We start from the raw sequence: 14,192 nt of genomic DNA, 5'->3' as shown, positions 1-14,192 counted from the left end.
CAGAAGCAAAATTAGGAACGTTTTTAAAAATAGCAGAAAAACTCCAGCATTGAACTTTGACATGCTGTTCAACTCCTCCCTTTACAACAGCCACAAAAAGGAACTAATTATTCCGAATGGACCTAATCAACACAAGTATTAATCAACACCTTCTTTTCGTTCTTTTCCAACACACAGTAATGCTGCTACATGCATGGAATCATGTCAAAGCCACATGCATTTACCAGACAGCATAAAAATGAATAATGAGGTCTCTTGTCAGTCATCCACTCAACAATTTTCCACCGTTTCCACTAACTTGGAATTCAGACATTCCATCTAGACATTATTCTTGAATATGGCTCCAAGACACCACTTCTCATCAGTTTCTAGTCAGAAATAAAGTGTAAATCATCTTAAAACTTGCATTTGAACCTCTCAAGTTTGAAGAAAAATCAAGTACTGTCCAAGAGAAAAGGAATGAATACAGAAGTGTTTCTTTCAGACCCATTAACCTGAACATAGTGCCAGTATTATTTCACCAAACTCATTTGAATTGATCTCTCCTCAACAGAACTTCTCAGCAGACCTCTAGGCAATCTGCAAAAGGCCTTCAAGAAAGGAAACTGAATCTTCTCATACTGAAGTTGCAGCAGAAGCATCTGCAGATCAGTACGACCATGTTTTGGTATCCTTCCTAATTCAAGAGAAAACACTAACAGGACATCATCTACCTCAACGTAACAGCATGCAGGCACTTTCTTCCAGTGCCACATTTAAGTCCAGAAATTCATTTTTACATTGCAACCAACCGCAGGCAAAACAAAAGCACTACAAGCATCACTGTTAAGAACTGCTTTTCAACAAGAGTACTTTTCGGCTTCTTTCCCCTTAACTGAAGAACTTCAACAAGGAACACAGTCTTCTTCAAGATTAAAGATTTTCCCAGGAAGTGCCTTGTGGGATTTGTACAGAAGTGGACTTCAAAAACAAAAGCAGTTAACGCTGCATGCTCGGTGCCCCTGAATTACTGTTTTCCACCACAAAGTTATTACAGCACGCTGAGTTAGATGACAGTGTGTAGAAGGCAAATCACATTTCAATGAAATCTCTTCTCTGAGCCAGAACAGGGGCAGAGCTTTGTCTGCAAGTTCTGCGTAATGCACTGACTTACGTAGGTTTATTGGATAGTCTATGCGGAGAGGATAGAAGCAGCAGGGAAGAAAAATGTGAGTTGTCAAGAAACAGTATTTCTCTTCAGAAAAAGGAGTTATGTCCCAGCTAGCAATTAAGGAACTAACTTTAATCAGGGGCCATTAGAGAGCCCAGAGTAATTCCAGTAAATAATGCCACATCATTTACAAATTACTCTCTTCACTGTTGCCTGGAAGCAGACAACTCATCAGAACTACCTGTTTTCATTGCTGCTTTCCAACTCCAGAAGAGCAATCTGGAAGTACAGAAGCTCGGACAGTAGCCTGCGTAACTTCTGCAAACTCAGTCTGGAAGCAAACCTTCAGAAAGCACGATGCTAAGTAAACTAATCACAAGGGAGTGTGCTTTTAATGCACCAGGGATATGCAAATTTCACAAAACTTGTTCAAGGACAATGTTTTTCTTCTCCAAATACTAAATTTGCACATAGAAGCTTATCAGGTTGAGCTATTAGAATTGCTTAAACAAATTACGCTTACAATCTAAAATGTTTATGAGTTCTTACAACACTAAGAGATACATCTTCCTTCAAACAAACCAACCACAAAGCGAAACCTTGAATTTATCTATTCACAGATCTGTATTTCACATACTAGTAAATGAGAATGGTAAGTAACATTCCCAGCATCACTATCCTAATACCAACAGATTTTGGGAACTGGCTGCAGCAACAGCTTGCAAACGAGCAGCATCACTTGTTGCCACGTGCTGGAACTTCCACTTTGGATGGTCTCCCATTAGAACATTGCCTTTACTCTTTCAAACTACATCAGATACTTGAATTTCATCAGAAGACAGAGCACTTCACCCATCTAAATGCATACTTTAAAGTCACAGCTTTTAATACTGTCATCTTGACGGCACAATTCCTTCCGACTATTATTAGTATAAGAAGCTAAAAGCACCTTCCATCCTGTGCTTTTTAAAAGCAAGCTTTGCAGATAGTTTTCAAAAGTAATTTTGAACATCAACATTATGAACATCAAAACTAAAGAAGTGTATACACAAGGTATATTTGTGACACTATTATTACACTTTCCCATTTTTTTTCTGAGATTCTCACAGCAGAGTAAAGACAAGAAAGCCTTAACCACCAAATCATAATAAAAAACTAATACAACTGATCCAATAAAAAGACACTTCAGAAACTCTGTCGAGCTTACAGAGCAAATCTAAAGCTATTTTCCATTCTCTACAACCGTATTACCAATAATTTCCCAACTTTTATAGCAAACTCTTAAAATTAACTATCACCAATTGAAGGTTCTACTACTAGTGAGATACACAAGAAAGCTTTTATTCCAAATTGGAGACCTAAAGAAAACAACAGAAAACTACTTTTTCCATTTCTTTTCTTTTTTTTTTCTTCCTGTAATCCAACAGAAAGCTTTTAAGATTTGAGCAGTCCTGGAATCTGACATTGGGGATGCAGTTTTCAAAGCCTGTTTCATGGATGACCCACACCCTCATCTGAATCACAGACTTTACTCATCCCAGGTGAGTGGTGACTGTGGAGAAACCTTCTTCACAGTAACGGACCATTTATAGCAGTGAGCACTGACTCAATGGCTACCATCTGCCTCCTCAAGCCTTCGCCCCGCACTACGTTTCACTCTTCTCAGGCTTCCCTGTTTTCAGCAGTCCTTTAATTTCCTCTTCTCAACGCACGCTGCCCAGGCAGCTTCCACTCCCTTCCACCAGCCCTAATGCCATTCATTTCTGTCAGCTAATTAACAATGATGCTAATGTAACTAACGGTTTGCTTCTTGCCCTCCTCTGCCACGACGGTTGCTAACACAGGAAAGAAAAGTTCACTTCCTGCATCCAGCTGTTGAGCATTCCTTCTGCAGCGAGGACTCTGGACTCCTTCAGGAACCACTAAAAGCAATGCAGGATAAGTCATGACACCAGCTCCCAGCAACAATTCTTTAAAACTAGGAACACATGCTTTGTTCCACACAGGCTCTGACAGCACAACAATTATGAATCTTAGCACAGAGCAGAAAGAGCCATTACTGAGAGTATTCTTAATTGCCAATTAAAAAAGTGTGCAGAAGAAGTATTCAACTTTGGTTATATTTTGGAATTTAAATAACAAATTACAATCAAATTTCATGAAAACAAAATAGCATACAGTCCAGCAAAAAAAGAAAATCACATCATGTATACTTATGCTCTCCATTTCTTTTAAAGAATCCATTAAGATCCCAACATGAAGAACCCATTTATTTTGAAGTCTCCTAATGATAAATGTGGAAAAATGCACAGTATTTGCACCATAAGGAACATCTGCGTACATCAATCAACTGAACTACATTATTTTTATTTGGACTAAGTTTTGCTACACCTCTTTGCTATCACTTGTTGGTCATCCTGGCACATAAACCTTTAAGTCAGAAGAAATATCATTTTAAAAACGAAACAAAAACTCTGAAGGCCACCTTTTTGTTTTTACTCCTAAGTGATATACGTACACTCACACCTCCCCCCTCACAGCATTCCCAAAGCTACCCTACATATCTGAGTGCTTTCCTTTTTCTTTCCTGTACTTCCAACATTATCACTACCTCATTTATACCTTTGAAAAGACTTACAAAGATCATCTACCACCCCTGGGCACTATAATGTTAAAGTCTTTGTACTTCCCTCCTCTCTTTAATGGAAACACTCTTCTACATTCACAAGGCCCTTCATAGCTCCACTCCCTGTAAACAATGCCAGCTGTAACTCCCTATTTGTTACTGTTCAGGAACTTCACAGAGTTGGTCTCCTAAGACTCCGATCTCTTACAACTCCACCATTGCCTATAGCAGCTGACCTAGAAATAAGAGATACAGAGAAGAGGGTGGCTGTTCATTAGATTTCAGACCCTTGCACACACAGATAATATCCTCATGCACAGGGACCTGAAAGCAAAAGCAAAGTTATTCCAGCACTCTGATACGCTAGACTTACAAGCACTCCTTGAAAACAAGGGATGTGACAAAAACTTGCACGTACTTTACCATTAATACAAGATAAACTTGGAAGTCTCTCTACAGAGTAACTAACGTCTCTCTCTGTGCTCTCTTTCCACAGAAAACACGTAGGAAGCAACTGTGAAAAATGCTTTGCTTGCACTGTGTCAGTATGGAGGGCCTACTCTTAGCCCAAGTTCTAAAACCTTAATTACTAATCAAATTATCAATAATTATTATTGATAGTATCATCAGTATTATTAATAATAACATTTCTTACAGATACATTTCTACAAAACAAAAAAAGATTCCCAGTAAGCTACAATAACAAATACCTTTATATGGGCAGCAAAGCTTTTCACAGTGCAGGGCTCTAACATTTCTTTATTCACTTCAAACCAGTCGAGTCACAGCACTTTCATGTTGTGGGTACACATACACCTTCAAACAAGGGTCAGCCCTTTCTGTCCTTACCACAGAGAAGAGAGTCAATCAAGACTAAATGAGCCCCCAGCACCCATCAGCATGCTGGATCTTTTCATATCACTCCAGAGCAAAATTTAGTACAGGTGATACTAAGAGCGCTTTCTTTAACACTAACTTGAAAGGGAGCAGGTAAATTCACATTTATGTTCAGCAGTAATACCCCACATTTCTGAATTGATTTCTAAGGGATTAAAAAAAAAAGATTGCTTATTTGGGGCTTCAGTGAAGACTGGGAAAATCATTACTGGAGATTTTTCAATGAGGTTTGTTTTGCTAAGTTCAGCTAGATCACAGGAAGGCAGTAATGCCTTTGTAATAGCCCCAAATCAAGCACTACTCATTTTAAAATAATGAAACCTACAGCAATTACAAAAAAAAAAACAAACCTATTTTTCCCCCCCAGAAGTCACTGCAAAGTGTTGACAAAACCAAGTACAACTGTGATGAAAACTTCTAGCGTTCTTTTTTTTTCCTTGATATCTACTCACTTAAACACAGCAAGATTTTTGTTATTTCCCCCAAGGTACATCTGTACCTGCAAAACTGAGGGAATATTACAAAACAAAACAAAATAGTACCTCCGAGTAATTTGAGAGAGAACACTGCAAACTATTAGATTGTGCCTTTGGGTATCAGCAACGTGGAAGTGTCCACATTCACCTACATTCTAACACCTACCTTTAATTCACACTGACAGAGAGATTCAGTAAACCTTAGTGGGACATAGAAAATAAGATGCAACAGCTTCAAACTTGCAAGGAGTTACTCTGGAAGACAAAGCTGGCATTCTCTTGGCTCACATCTGCCCAGCTTTGGTTCAGTAATACACAGTACTTAACTTCAGTTGTTTTGAGTATGTGCTAAAACACTGAAACAGGCACCAAAGTAACCTTATTAATAACACACACACAAGAAAAATCACTTCATTGTCAATACAGAATAATGTAGATGCTCCTTCAAAATCAGCAACTTCCTTCAAACTGTTTAAGACTACCTCTTTCTCCCAGTCCACTGACCTATAATTTAGACAAGTCCACATTCAGATAGAATAAAGTACATTTTTCACTGTATTAACAGCAGTGGGACAGGGTTCCTTACGCTTACAAAACTACAAATAATTCCTTTTCCTCCATCATTACTGTCTACATCCACACCTCAGATCACTCACCAATTCAGTCCAGAGTCAGTGAGAGCTTTAGAATCTGTTTCTACCCTCAGAAACAATTTTAGTACTAAAATAAGTGAATATGCTCCCCACACAGAGCCTCATCCTCCAAATGTTCTCATATATGCATAACTCCACTAAATGTAGCTTCACTGAAATCGGGTTACTGACTGCACCAGAACTCAGCAGAATTAAAGGAGGAGGTAGGACAAGTACCTTTGGACAGGCAAGCAAGGAAGAGAAGGCACTTTTGTGCCTTGGAAAGTAATGTGGAATAGCAGTCTACCAGTTTGGCACACGCATTTCATTCTGAGATTACAGTGCTTACAAGTATGTGCAAATATAATGAAAACCAACGTACTAAGAAATGCTGCCAGTCTTTGCAAACCTTCTACAGAGTAACATCTGATTATCAGCAGTCTACTATTAATCCCCAAATGTGGGAAAACATAAGAACTGTTAGAACAGTCGAGCACCATAAATGTACATGTGGTATGGAACCAATACACTCTAAAGGAGACAAAGGTATTTTCTTTGTTACTTTAACAAGTAACCATACAGCAGCAATAAATACATCTGGACATCACAGGTTGTTAACTTTATGTAGAACTTTTATCAGTGCTTCTTTGTCTCAAGTTCTCTACCTGAATACTTTATAACACAATACAAAGAACAATACTTACAAAACAGGCTTCCAAATTCAGTCAGTAACAAGCCTTTCAAACCTCCAGCTGTTACTACCTTTTATTAAAAGGAAAACCCTACTCCTAGGTGTTTCTAGGAGGTAGGAACAGAAAATAACATCATCTTAAAACTTCTGAGCATGCTATTATCATTTAAATTACAGTGTAAAAAGACAGGAGGCTACCTGACTAAGCTTCTGCCAAGAGATACTGTACTAAGTGCTGTCTTTGATTTTAAAATTGTTAGCAGTTCTACACAGCAACTAGAACTAGATACAAAGCTTTTTCATCATTTTACAGTGTGTAGCCTACGAAGCACAAAACTTTACAGGAACACGAAATTATTTTAAAAATTAAATTATTAAACGCTTTACAGGAACACGAAATTATTAAAAAAAAACAACAATTTAAGCCTCTAAGACTGCCAATACTAGTGAAAAATCTAGAATACGGTTTCACCTTATTGAATGTTGCAGTATGTCTGAAATAAGTCAGATATACTAATTAAAAAAAAAAAAAAAGAAGTTAATTTAACCTTCGTAGTTTAAATAAGAACTATCATACCTGCAAAAATAAGACAGCTAACAGGTGTTACAATGCCTACTTCCAAGGAAACATGGTTCTTGGTTTCACTGTAGTCTTCCAAGCACCAAAGAACATCGCTTAGCGCAATGCTCCCTTCACCTGGGTAACATCTGTTTAATTCTATGAGAAAGCAGTAATTGCTTAAATAAAGGTTAATTAAAGATAACTCACCACCATCCCTCTCTCTAACTCTGTGAGTATGCACACTTTTTGCTTTACTGTGCCCTGTGTTGTCACCGTATTTGTTTTCAGGGCTATCAGAGCGCCGCAACATTTTATTTGGTGGTGAAGGATCTGTGGTGTCTCGCATCTTGTCATGACGATGATCACCACCACTTGGGTGACTCTTGGATGAGTACTTAAGAGCCTGAAACAGATCACAAGAGAATAGGCATTTTCATTAAAGTTACAGAAAGAACGTTCTAACATCAGTCATAAATTTTAGATCTTTTTTCCAAGATACTTTTTGAAGTAATTAATTTTCATTTCCCATTTAAACAACCACCATTAGTCCTCCTAATTTTAATTACCTACATTAAAGCAACAAGTTCTGTAATTAGGACAAAACCATTTGCTCCCACCACGACATCTAATGTAACATTTGCTGTTAAAATGTGCCTAATTTCTTTTTGTTTCAGTGAGGGACTGCAAACTTTAAGCAGTAAGTGGGCCACAATACTTCTGGCACTTAAAATAAGCACAAGCGCAGCTGGTATCAAAGAAATAAACAGAAAGTTACATTTAATCAGAGTAAACTGTAAATATCCATACTGTAATGGAGACCACTTCCTGTAGCCTCTACCTTAAGCTTCTGCAGACAGACTTCAGTACTAGCAAACCCACAACAGATACGATAAAAATCTAGAATTTCTGTGGGGATGTAAGGGGACAAACACGTAATGTGACAATTCATTTGGGAACTTTTACCAAAACATGTTCTGTCTCTCCTTGACCTGCTCAGTTTTGCAGAGCGAGCTTCTGAGTGGCAACTGTTTACATTACGTGAACTGTCACTGACAGCTGCCTCAGACTGTCAGATGACACTTCACAGTAAGAGAAATACTCAGAAATGTAATAAAACGGTTCAGTTACGTGCCCTAAGAAGAGCAGTGTCACAACACATGGCGTTCCCCAGACTCACACCCTCCTCAGGGTATAATTTCTTTTTTTTCCACGGACAAGGCAGAAGATGATGGGATTCGCTGTACTTAAAGTGAAGTTATTGCCAAAAGCTGGAGGATCTGATGTTTTTGAACACACCTAGCAGCTGGCAACTGTAGAAAGGAAGCCTTACCGGCAACCCCAGTTCAGGGTCTAAAATCGTGCCCTGCTCAGGTTACAGCCCGCAGCGGCACTTTTGGGGAGAAGAAGGGCCTCGGGGAGGAGGGCGGGGGGCGAACAGGCCTCCTTTTGTTTTTAGGAGAAAAACGTTCGCCTCCCCCCGGCTCTCGGCTCCTCCGCTCGTGACCCCGCCGCGCTCTCCCGCCCCTGGGCTCGCACCTCCCGGCGGCTAGGCCCCGGCCCCGCGCTAGGCCTCTCCTCCCGGCCTGGCCCTCGCAGCGGCGCGGCGGCCCCGTTCTCCCGGCTGCGGGCCGCCGCCTCGCCCCCTTTTCCCCCCCCCGGTGCCCGAGAAGGCGCCGCGGGCCGGGCAGAAGCCGCGCGGGGCAGCGCGGCCTGCGGCGGCGGCCGAAGCCTGGGCCGGAGTAGCTCCCCCCCCCTTCCCTTCCCTGCCCTGCCCCGCTCCTCCTCCCGGGCCTAGCGGCCGGCGCGGCGGTACCTGGTAGGGCTGCGAGTCCCCCCTGCGGTCGTGACAGCTGCGGAGAAGGCGAGAAAAAGAGAGAGAGAGAGACGTTAGCAAGGGCCGTTACCGGCCGCCGGGAAGGGGCCCAAACATGGCGGAGGCGGGGGGAGAGCCGCGGGGCCGAGGAGGGGATTTACCCATCACTGAGTCTCTGCTGTTTCCTCGCATACATTACCATCAATGCCCGGCCTGTGTGTATGAGTGTGAGGGGACCAGGAAGGGACGGCCGCGGCCGGGCCACGGGCGCCGAGGGGGGAGGAGGGGAGCGGCGCTCCGCCTCGCCGCCGACCGGGGGCAGGGAGGGGGCAGGGAGGGAGGGGGCGGCTCGGCAGCTGGGCTGGGAGCGGCGCTCACGGGCCCATCTCCGCCGCGCGCAGCCTGAGGGGAGACGCCGGCAGTTCGGCCCCGCTGAGGCGCTCCGGGAGCGCGGACTCCGTCGCTGCCGCCGCAGCCGCCTCCTCCCCCCGCTGCGCCCGCCGCCGCCGCCGCTCCTCCAACTACATCCGGGAAACTCGGGCGACGCCGCGCTCGGTTAACGTCGGCTCTTTTCGGCTCTTTCCGACGCGCTCCGTCCCCTCTGTCCCCTTTGCTCTCGGGCGACTCTGCCTTCGGCAAACATCGGCCGTCTCCGCCGAGCCCAACGCCCTTCAGTCTCTCCCTTCGGCAAACGTCGGCTCGTTCCGTAACTCTTCCCCCTTCCTCCCCCCTCCGGCCGGCCGGCCCGCCTCGTCCTCCTCTCCCGAACGCTACCTGTCTTCGGAAAACATCGGTTATTTCCGTAGAGAGGCTTTCACGCTCCCGTCAGGGTGACGCCGCCTTCGGAACCGTTCGGCTATTTCCGTGACCCCTCGCCCCGCGGCTCGGCAGCGCTCCCGCTCGGCGCGGCTGTTGGCGGGGCGCGTCCGATCGGCCGAGGGGAGCGTACGGGGGCCGCGCTGCGGGCGGGCCGCGCGAGGGGAGCCCCGCGGCTAGGCGGCCGGTGCGAGCCGAGCGGGCGGCAGCGCCAGCGCCAGGCAGGTGGGGGCGACGGGGGGGGCCGCGAGGAGAGGTGAGGGCGGAGGGGGGATAGGAAAGGGAAGGTCTCCCCTCGCCTCCCCCCCTCCCCTTCCGCCCAGCGCCTTGATGTATAGGCAGGAGCCATTTTGTGTACGTCGGGCTGCGCGAGAGGCGCTCGGCAGGGAGAGGTTGTTAAAATGTCCCTTGGGAGCTGGCGGGCCGGCCGCCTCTCGCCTTCCCTCGCAATTCCTCCCGAGGCGGCGGCGGCACTCGGCCGCCTCGCGCGTGGGGGGAGCGGGTGAGAGTGAGGGGCGCCGAGGGCCGGCGGGACCCCGCGGTCATGTGACTGCGCCGGGCCGGGTCCAGCGGCGGTGCACGTATACAGCCGGTGGGGCTCGGCGGGAGCGCTGCGCCTGGCTCGGGGCACGGCGTGGGAAGGATGCGGGGCTGTTGGAGCGGGTCCGGAGGAGGCCACAGGATCGCCTGTAGAGAAAGGCTGAGGGAGCTGGGGCTGTTCGCCCTGGGGAAGAGAAAGCTCTAGGGAAATCTGATAGGGGCTTTCCAATGCTCGAAGGAGCTTGAGAATGGGAGGGAAGTAAGCTCTTTACACGGATAGGTAATGATAGGACAAGGAAGAATAATTTTCAGCTAGAAAAGGGGAGATTCAGATTAGATGTCAAGAAAATTTTTCACTGAGAGAGGGGTGAGGCCCTGGCGCTGCTGCCAAAGAAGCTGTGAGTGCCCCGTCCCTGGAGGTACTCACGGCCGGGTTGGATGTGGCTCTTGGCAGCCTGAGCTGCTGTGTGGGAGCGCTGCCCATGGCAGGGGTTTGGGATTGATAGTCTTTAAGGACCCTTCCAACCCAAACCATACTACGATGTGAAGCCCGAATCTTGTCCTGCCTCCTTTCTGATAAGAGAAGCGATACAGCACACCTCAGCACTGGCCTGCTGGCTTGTAGTAGCACATCTTTCCCTGTGACTCTATGTGTTTAAACGTGGCATAGCAAAAACTCTTATTACGTATTTTTTTCTTTCTGTTTTTTTTTTTTTTGTGTGTGTTTTTTTGTGGTTTTTTTGTTTTTGTTTTTGTGTTTCTTTTTGTAAAAGAAGGCCCCTGCTGAGAGGAGTCCTCAGGAAGCTGTTGGAGAGCTCAGAGACAGGAGCAGAGGATGACGCAGCAGGGAGCTGTTCTTCAAGGTTACAACAACGAGCTCGTCAAGTGTATTGAAGACTTGTGTATGCAAAAAGAGGAGCTGAACAAACAGATCCAGCAAGCAGAAGAGGAAAAAAGTAAACTCCAGCATGAAATTCAAGTTCTGAATGAACAGTTGGAGTGCGTGTGTGAAAACCTGGCTCAGAAGGTAGCTTCGCGAAATGAGCTTGATAAAATTCTTGCTGAAACTGAAGCTGCTTACATGAAGATTTTGGATAGTTCCAGAACTTTGCTTAATGTCCTGAAGAAGGAAGTGGGAAGCTTAAAGCATGTACCAGAACTGAAAAGTAATGTAACCTGAAGCTGTCAAATGTCTGGACTTGGCAATTCTAAAATCCCACTAGGTGAGATGTGGTCAGGCACAGAACCCTACAACAGCAGTATAAGCTGAGGGGGCTTTCTTCCAACCTTTCCACATTTCCCATGATTTTTAAATGCATTAGAAAAACTGTAGATAAAACAAATGAAATAAAGTTACTGTTTTCTTATTAAAAAATTAATAATAATCTTATATAATTTCTTAAATCACTGCAAAACTATATTGCAGATGCATAACTGAACTAGATTTCAGGCTGTCAGTTTTGATGTAGTGATGCTTCAAGGCTCTTCTGAAAAACAGGAGAAATGTTTTACTGGTTAGCTTTTGGATGGTTACTGTGGAATGCCTGTTTGATAGAATGTGACTTTAAATCTGGACAGAATGCTTGCATTTTTTCCATTGCTCTTTTAGTTGCATTCATGGCTTCTCTGAAATCCTGCTGCCTTTCTTTCGTATGCTTTCTTTTCCCCTACATCCATGTCTAGAAAGAAGACCACTGTAGTGAATGAAAGTAGCTCAGGCACTAGTGCTTCTTGCTTTACTGTTGGGGACCAAATAGGAATTAGCTATTTAGCCTTCTCTTTAAGGAGCCTGGAGTCATCTCTGTGATACGTTTACAGCTCCTGTTCACAATCATCTCTTAGCTGGAGTTTTGGAGGGATAATTTGAGGAAAACATGATTTAAGCAGGGTACGAAAGCTTAAGCTGTAAGACTGTATCAGGTTTATGTATTTTCTGAAGCTGTACTCTAAAGCCTTGATTAGAAAGAAGTTATGCTATGGTGAGGGTGCAAGTGGGAGTCATGCCCTTGCAGGGCACAGTGCTGCAGGGAGTTGTACCATATAAATGAGGACCAAATAATATTGGAGTAAGGCTGGAAAGAATAGTGAACAACCTGGAATGGAGACAAATAAATGCACGTGAAGGGTCAGAATTAGATTAGTAGTAAACATGCAGCTGTTAGACATTCTTGTAGGTGAGATTAAATAGAACCAAAGTCAGAGAATAGAGAGGAGGTAAGAATATAGCAGAAATCTCTGTCTTGTTTCAATTTCTGGTACTTACTGAATACGTGTGCGCATGCATTTTGTCCTGCTCATTCATGTATTACAGCAGCAGCTTTATGTTTAAATCAAGCCTTCATAGCAATTTGCTAAATTGGAGGAAATGCAATTGCAATCTCTTTTCTTGATAACTGTGTCTCTCAGGTACAGGTATAAAGAGTGTGCAGATATGAATAGTTTCAGTAATAGCTCTTCACCAATAATTATAAACAAATTTTATATCCTGTTTGCCATGCTACGGGGATTAGCGAGACAGAGCTCATCAACAATTTACTTGTATAGCTTTGCCACCGGCTTCCCCTGAGTAATGCTGAGGTGATAAAATTAGATAATCTCAGGAGTACTGCTATTGTTGCAGTGCCACAGTATTCATGACAGCTTTGTTTATATTGAAGTGAAACACAAAAGCCAAAACATTGTTTCTTTTTAGTAGCAAAAAGGTGATTTGGCTGGGATGCCTCTTGGCAGTGTCTCTCTTAGTCTGGTCACAGTACTGGTTAGTTTATATCAAAATAGGATATCTCAGAAAAAGTATGGACTGAACAGCAAGGACTTTAAAAAAAAAAAAAAAAAAAAAAAAAGCATATGTAAACTGATTCATCTTGTTATATAAAAGGGAGTTTGAAATTGCCTACGTGAAAAAACTTATATCATGGAAAGTTTGTTTACAAATTGACATAACAGTGCAGTGAATTCCTAATATGTAATGACTATTGGTTTGCTTGTCTTCAAATAATCATAAGCCATAAAAATGTATCTCCTTGCTTTATTTAGGATGCTAAAACTGAAAAAAGGAATCACAGAATCAGGGAATCACCAAGGCTGGAAAAGACCTTCAAGATCATGCAGTCCAACCAGTCACCTATCACCAATAGTTCTCACTAAACCACGTTCCTCAACACAGAATCCAACCATTCCTTGAACATCTCCAGGGTCGGTGACTCCACCACCTCCCTGGGCAGCCCATTCCAGTGCCTGACCACTCTTTCAGAAAAGTACTATTTAAAAAAAAAATTGAGTCTTTAAAGATGTGTACTTCGCAACCTTTATTTCCTCAAAGTGCAGCTGTGTACTTGGAAATGTATTTAAGTTCAGATCCATAAATGGAGAGCAATAGTAGTATATCTCCAGGGCTGTTGTCAAGTGGCTGCAGCCTGGCAGTCATTGTGAAGTGCACCAGTGTAGCTCAAAAATGCCTCCTGCCTTTATATTTTGTGTTGACCCAAATTATTTTAGTGCATCCTATTATTGAAGTCAGAAGCTTTTTTCAAGTGCATGGGTGTTCTATCTTTTTGTCAGAAGTCAGGTATATTGCAAATCTTGGCACAGAAAGCTTTTCTTTAACAGCTTAACTTTATTTAGAAAACAAACTAAGGCATTGCTAGAATAGAACTGGTAATGTGGAGATGACAGCAGCTATGTAAGGTTAGCCTGCAAAGGAAAGTTTGTCTGAAATAAGACTGGCTATAAATCTAAAGCATCATATTTGTTCTGGTTTTATATATATATATATATATATTTTGTCAATTTTTATATGGCTTTGAGGGTTAGACCTAGTAAGATACGTGTCTATTACAAGCTAGAAGCTGTAATGGCAAAGTTTGTGTTACTGAACTGTGGTGCTGGATCAGAAGCTGTGCTGGGTGTGTTGTGCCTTATTTGCTGAACGAAGACACACAGATTTTGGAATGCTTATCTGTGCTTGATTCAAAGCTTCAGTGAGATAC

General features: G+C 43.5%; 2 protein-coding genes across 3 annotated transcripts in view; one reads left to right on the top strand and one right to left on the bottom strand.

Moving 5' to 3' along the window:
• Positions 1 to 9,049, bottom strand: part of WAC (WW domain containing adaptor with coiled-coil) — a gene marked incomplete at both ends in the record, with an annotated part of 53,478 nt that extends 44,429 nt beyond the window's left edge. For both annotated transcript variants that reach the window (XM_079538051.1, XM_079538052.1), the window contains 3 exons: positions 7,242 to 7,437; positions 8,848 to 8,884; positions 9,009 to 9,049. In XM_079538051.1, coding sequence (XP_079394177.1) covers positions 7,242 to 7,437; positions 8,848 to 8,884; positions 9,009 to 9,049 — 274 coding nt within the window. The remainder of the gene's footprint in view (positions 1 to 7,241; positions 7,438 to 8,847; positions 8,885 to 9,008) is intronic.
• A 1,989-nt stretch (positions 9,050 to 11,038) lies between these two features.
• Positions 11,039 to 11,383, top strand: LOC306948353 (microtubule nucleation factor SSNA1-like; the record flags this gene model as incomplete). The annotated part of the gene is made up of 1 exon (XM_079537943.1): positions 11,039 to 11,383. One exon carries the CDS (start codon positions 11,039 to 11,041, stop codon positions 11,381 to 11,383), a length of 345 nt encoding a protein of 114 aa, XP_079394069.1.
• Between the last annotated feature and the right edge of the window lie 2,809 nt (positions 11,384 to 14,192).

This window comes from Tetrao urogallus (assembly GCF_951394365.1).
Source record: "Tetrao urogallus genome assembly, chromosome: 7".
Taxonomy (NCBI): domain Eukaryota; kingdom Metazoa; phylum Chordata; class Aves; order Galliformes; family Phasianidae; genus Tetrao; species Tetrao urogallus.
This window is presented reverse-complemented; position numbering and strand designations above follow the sequence as displayed.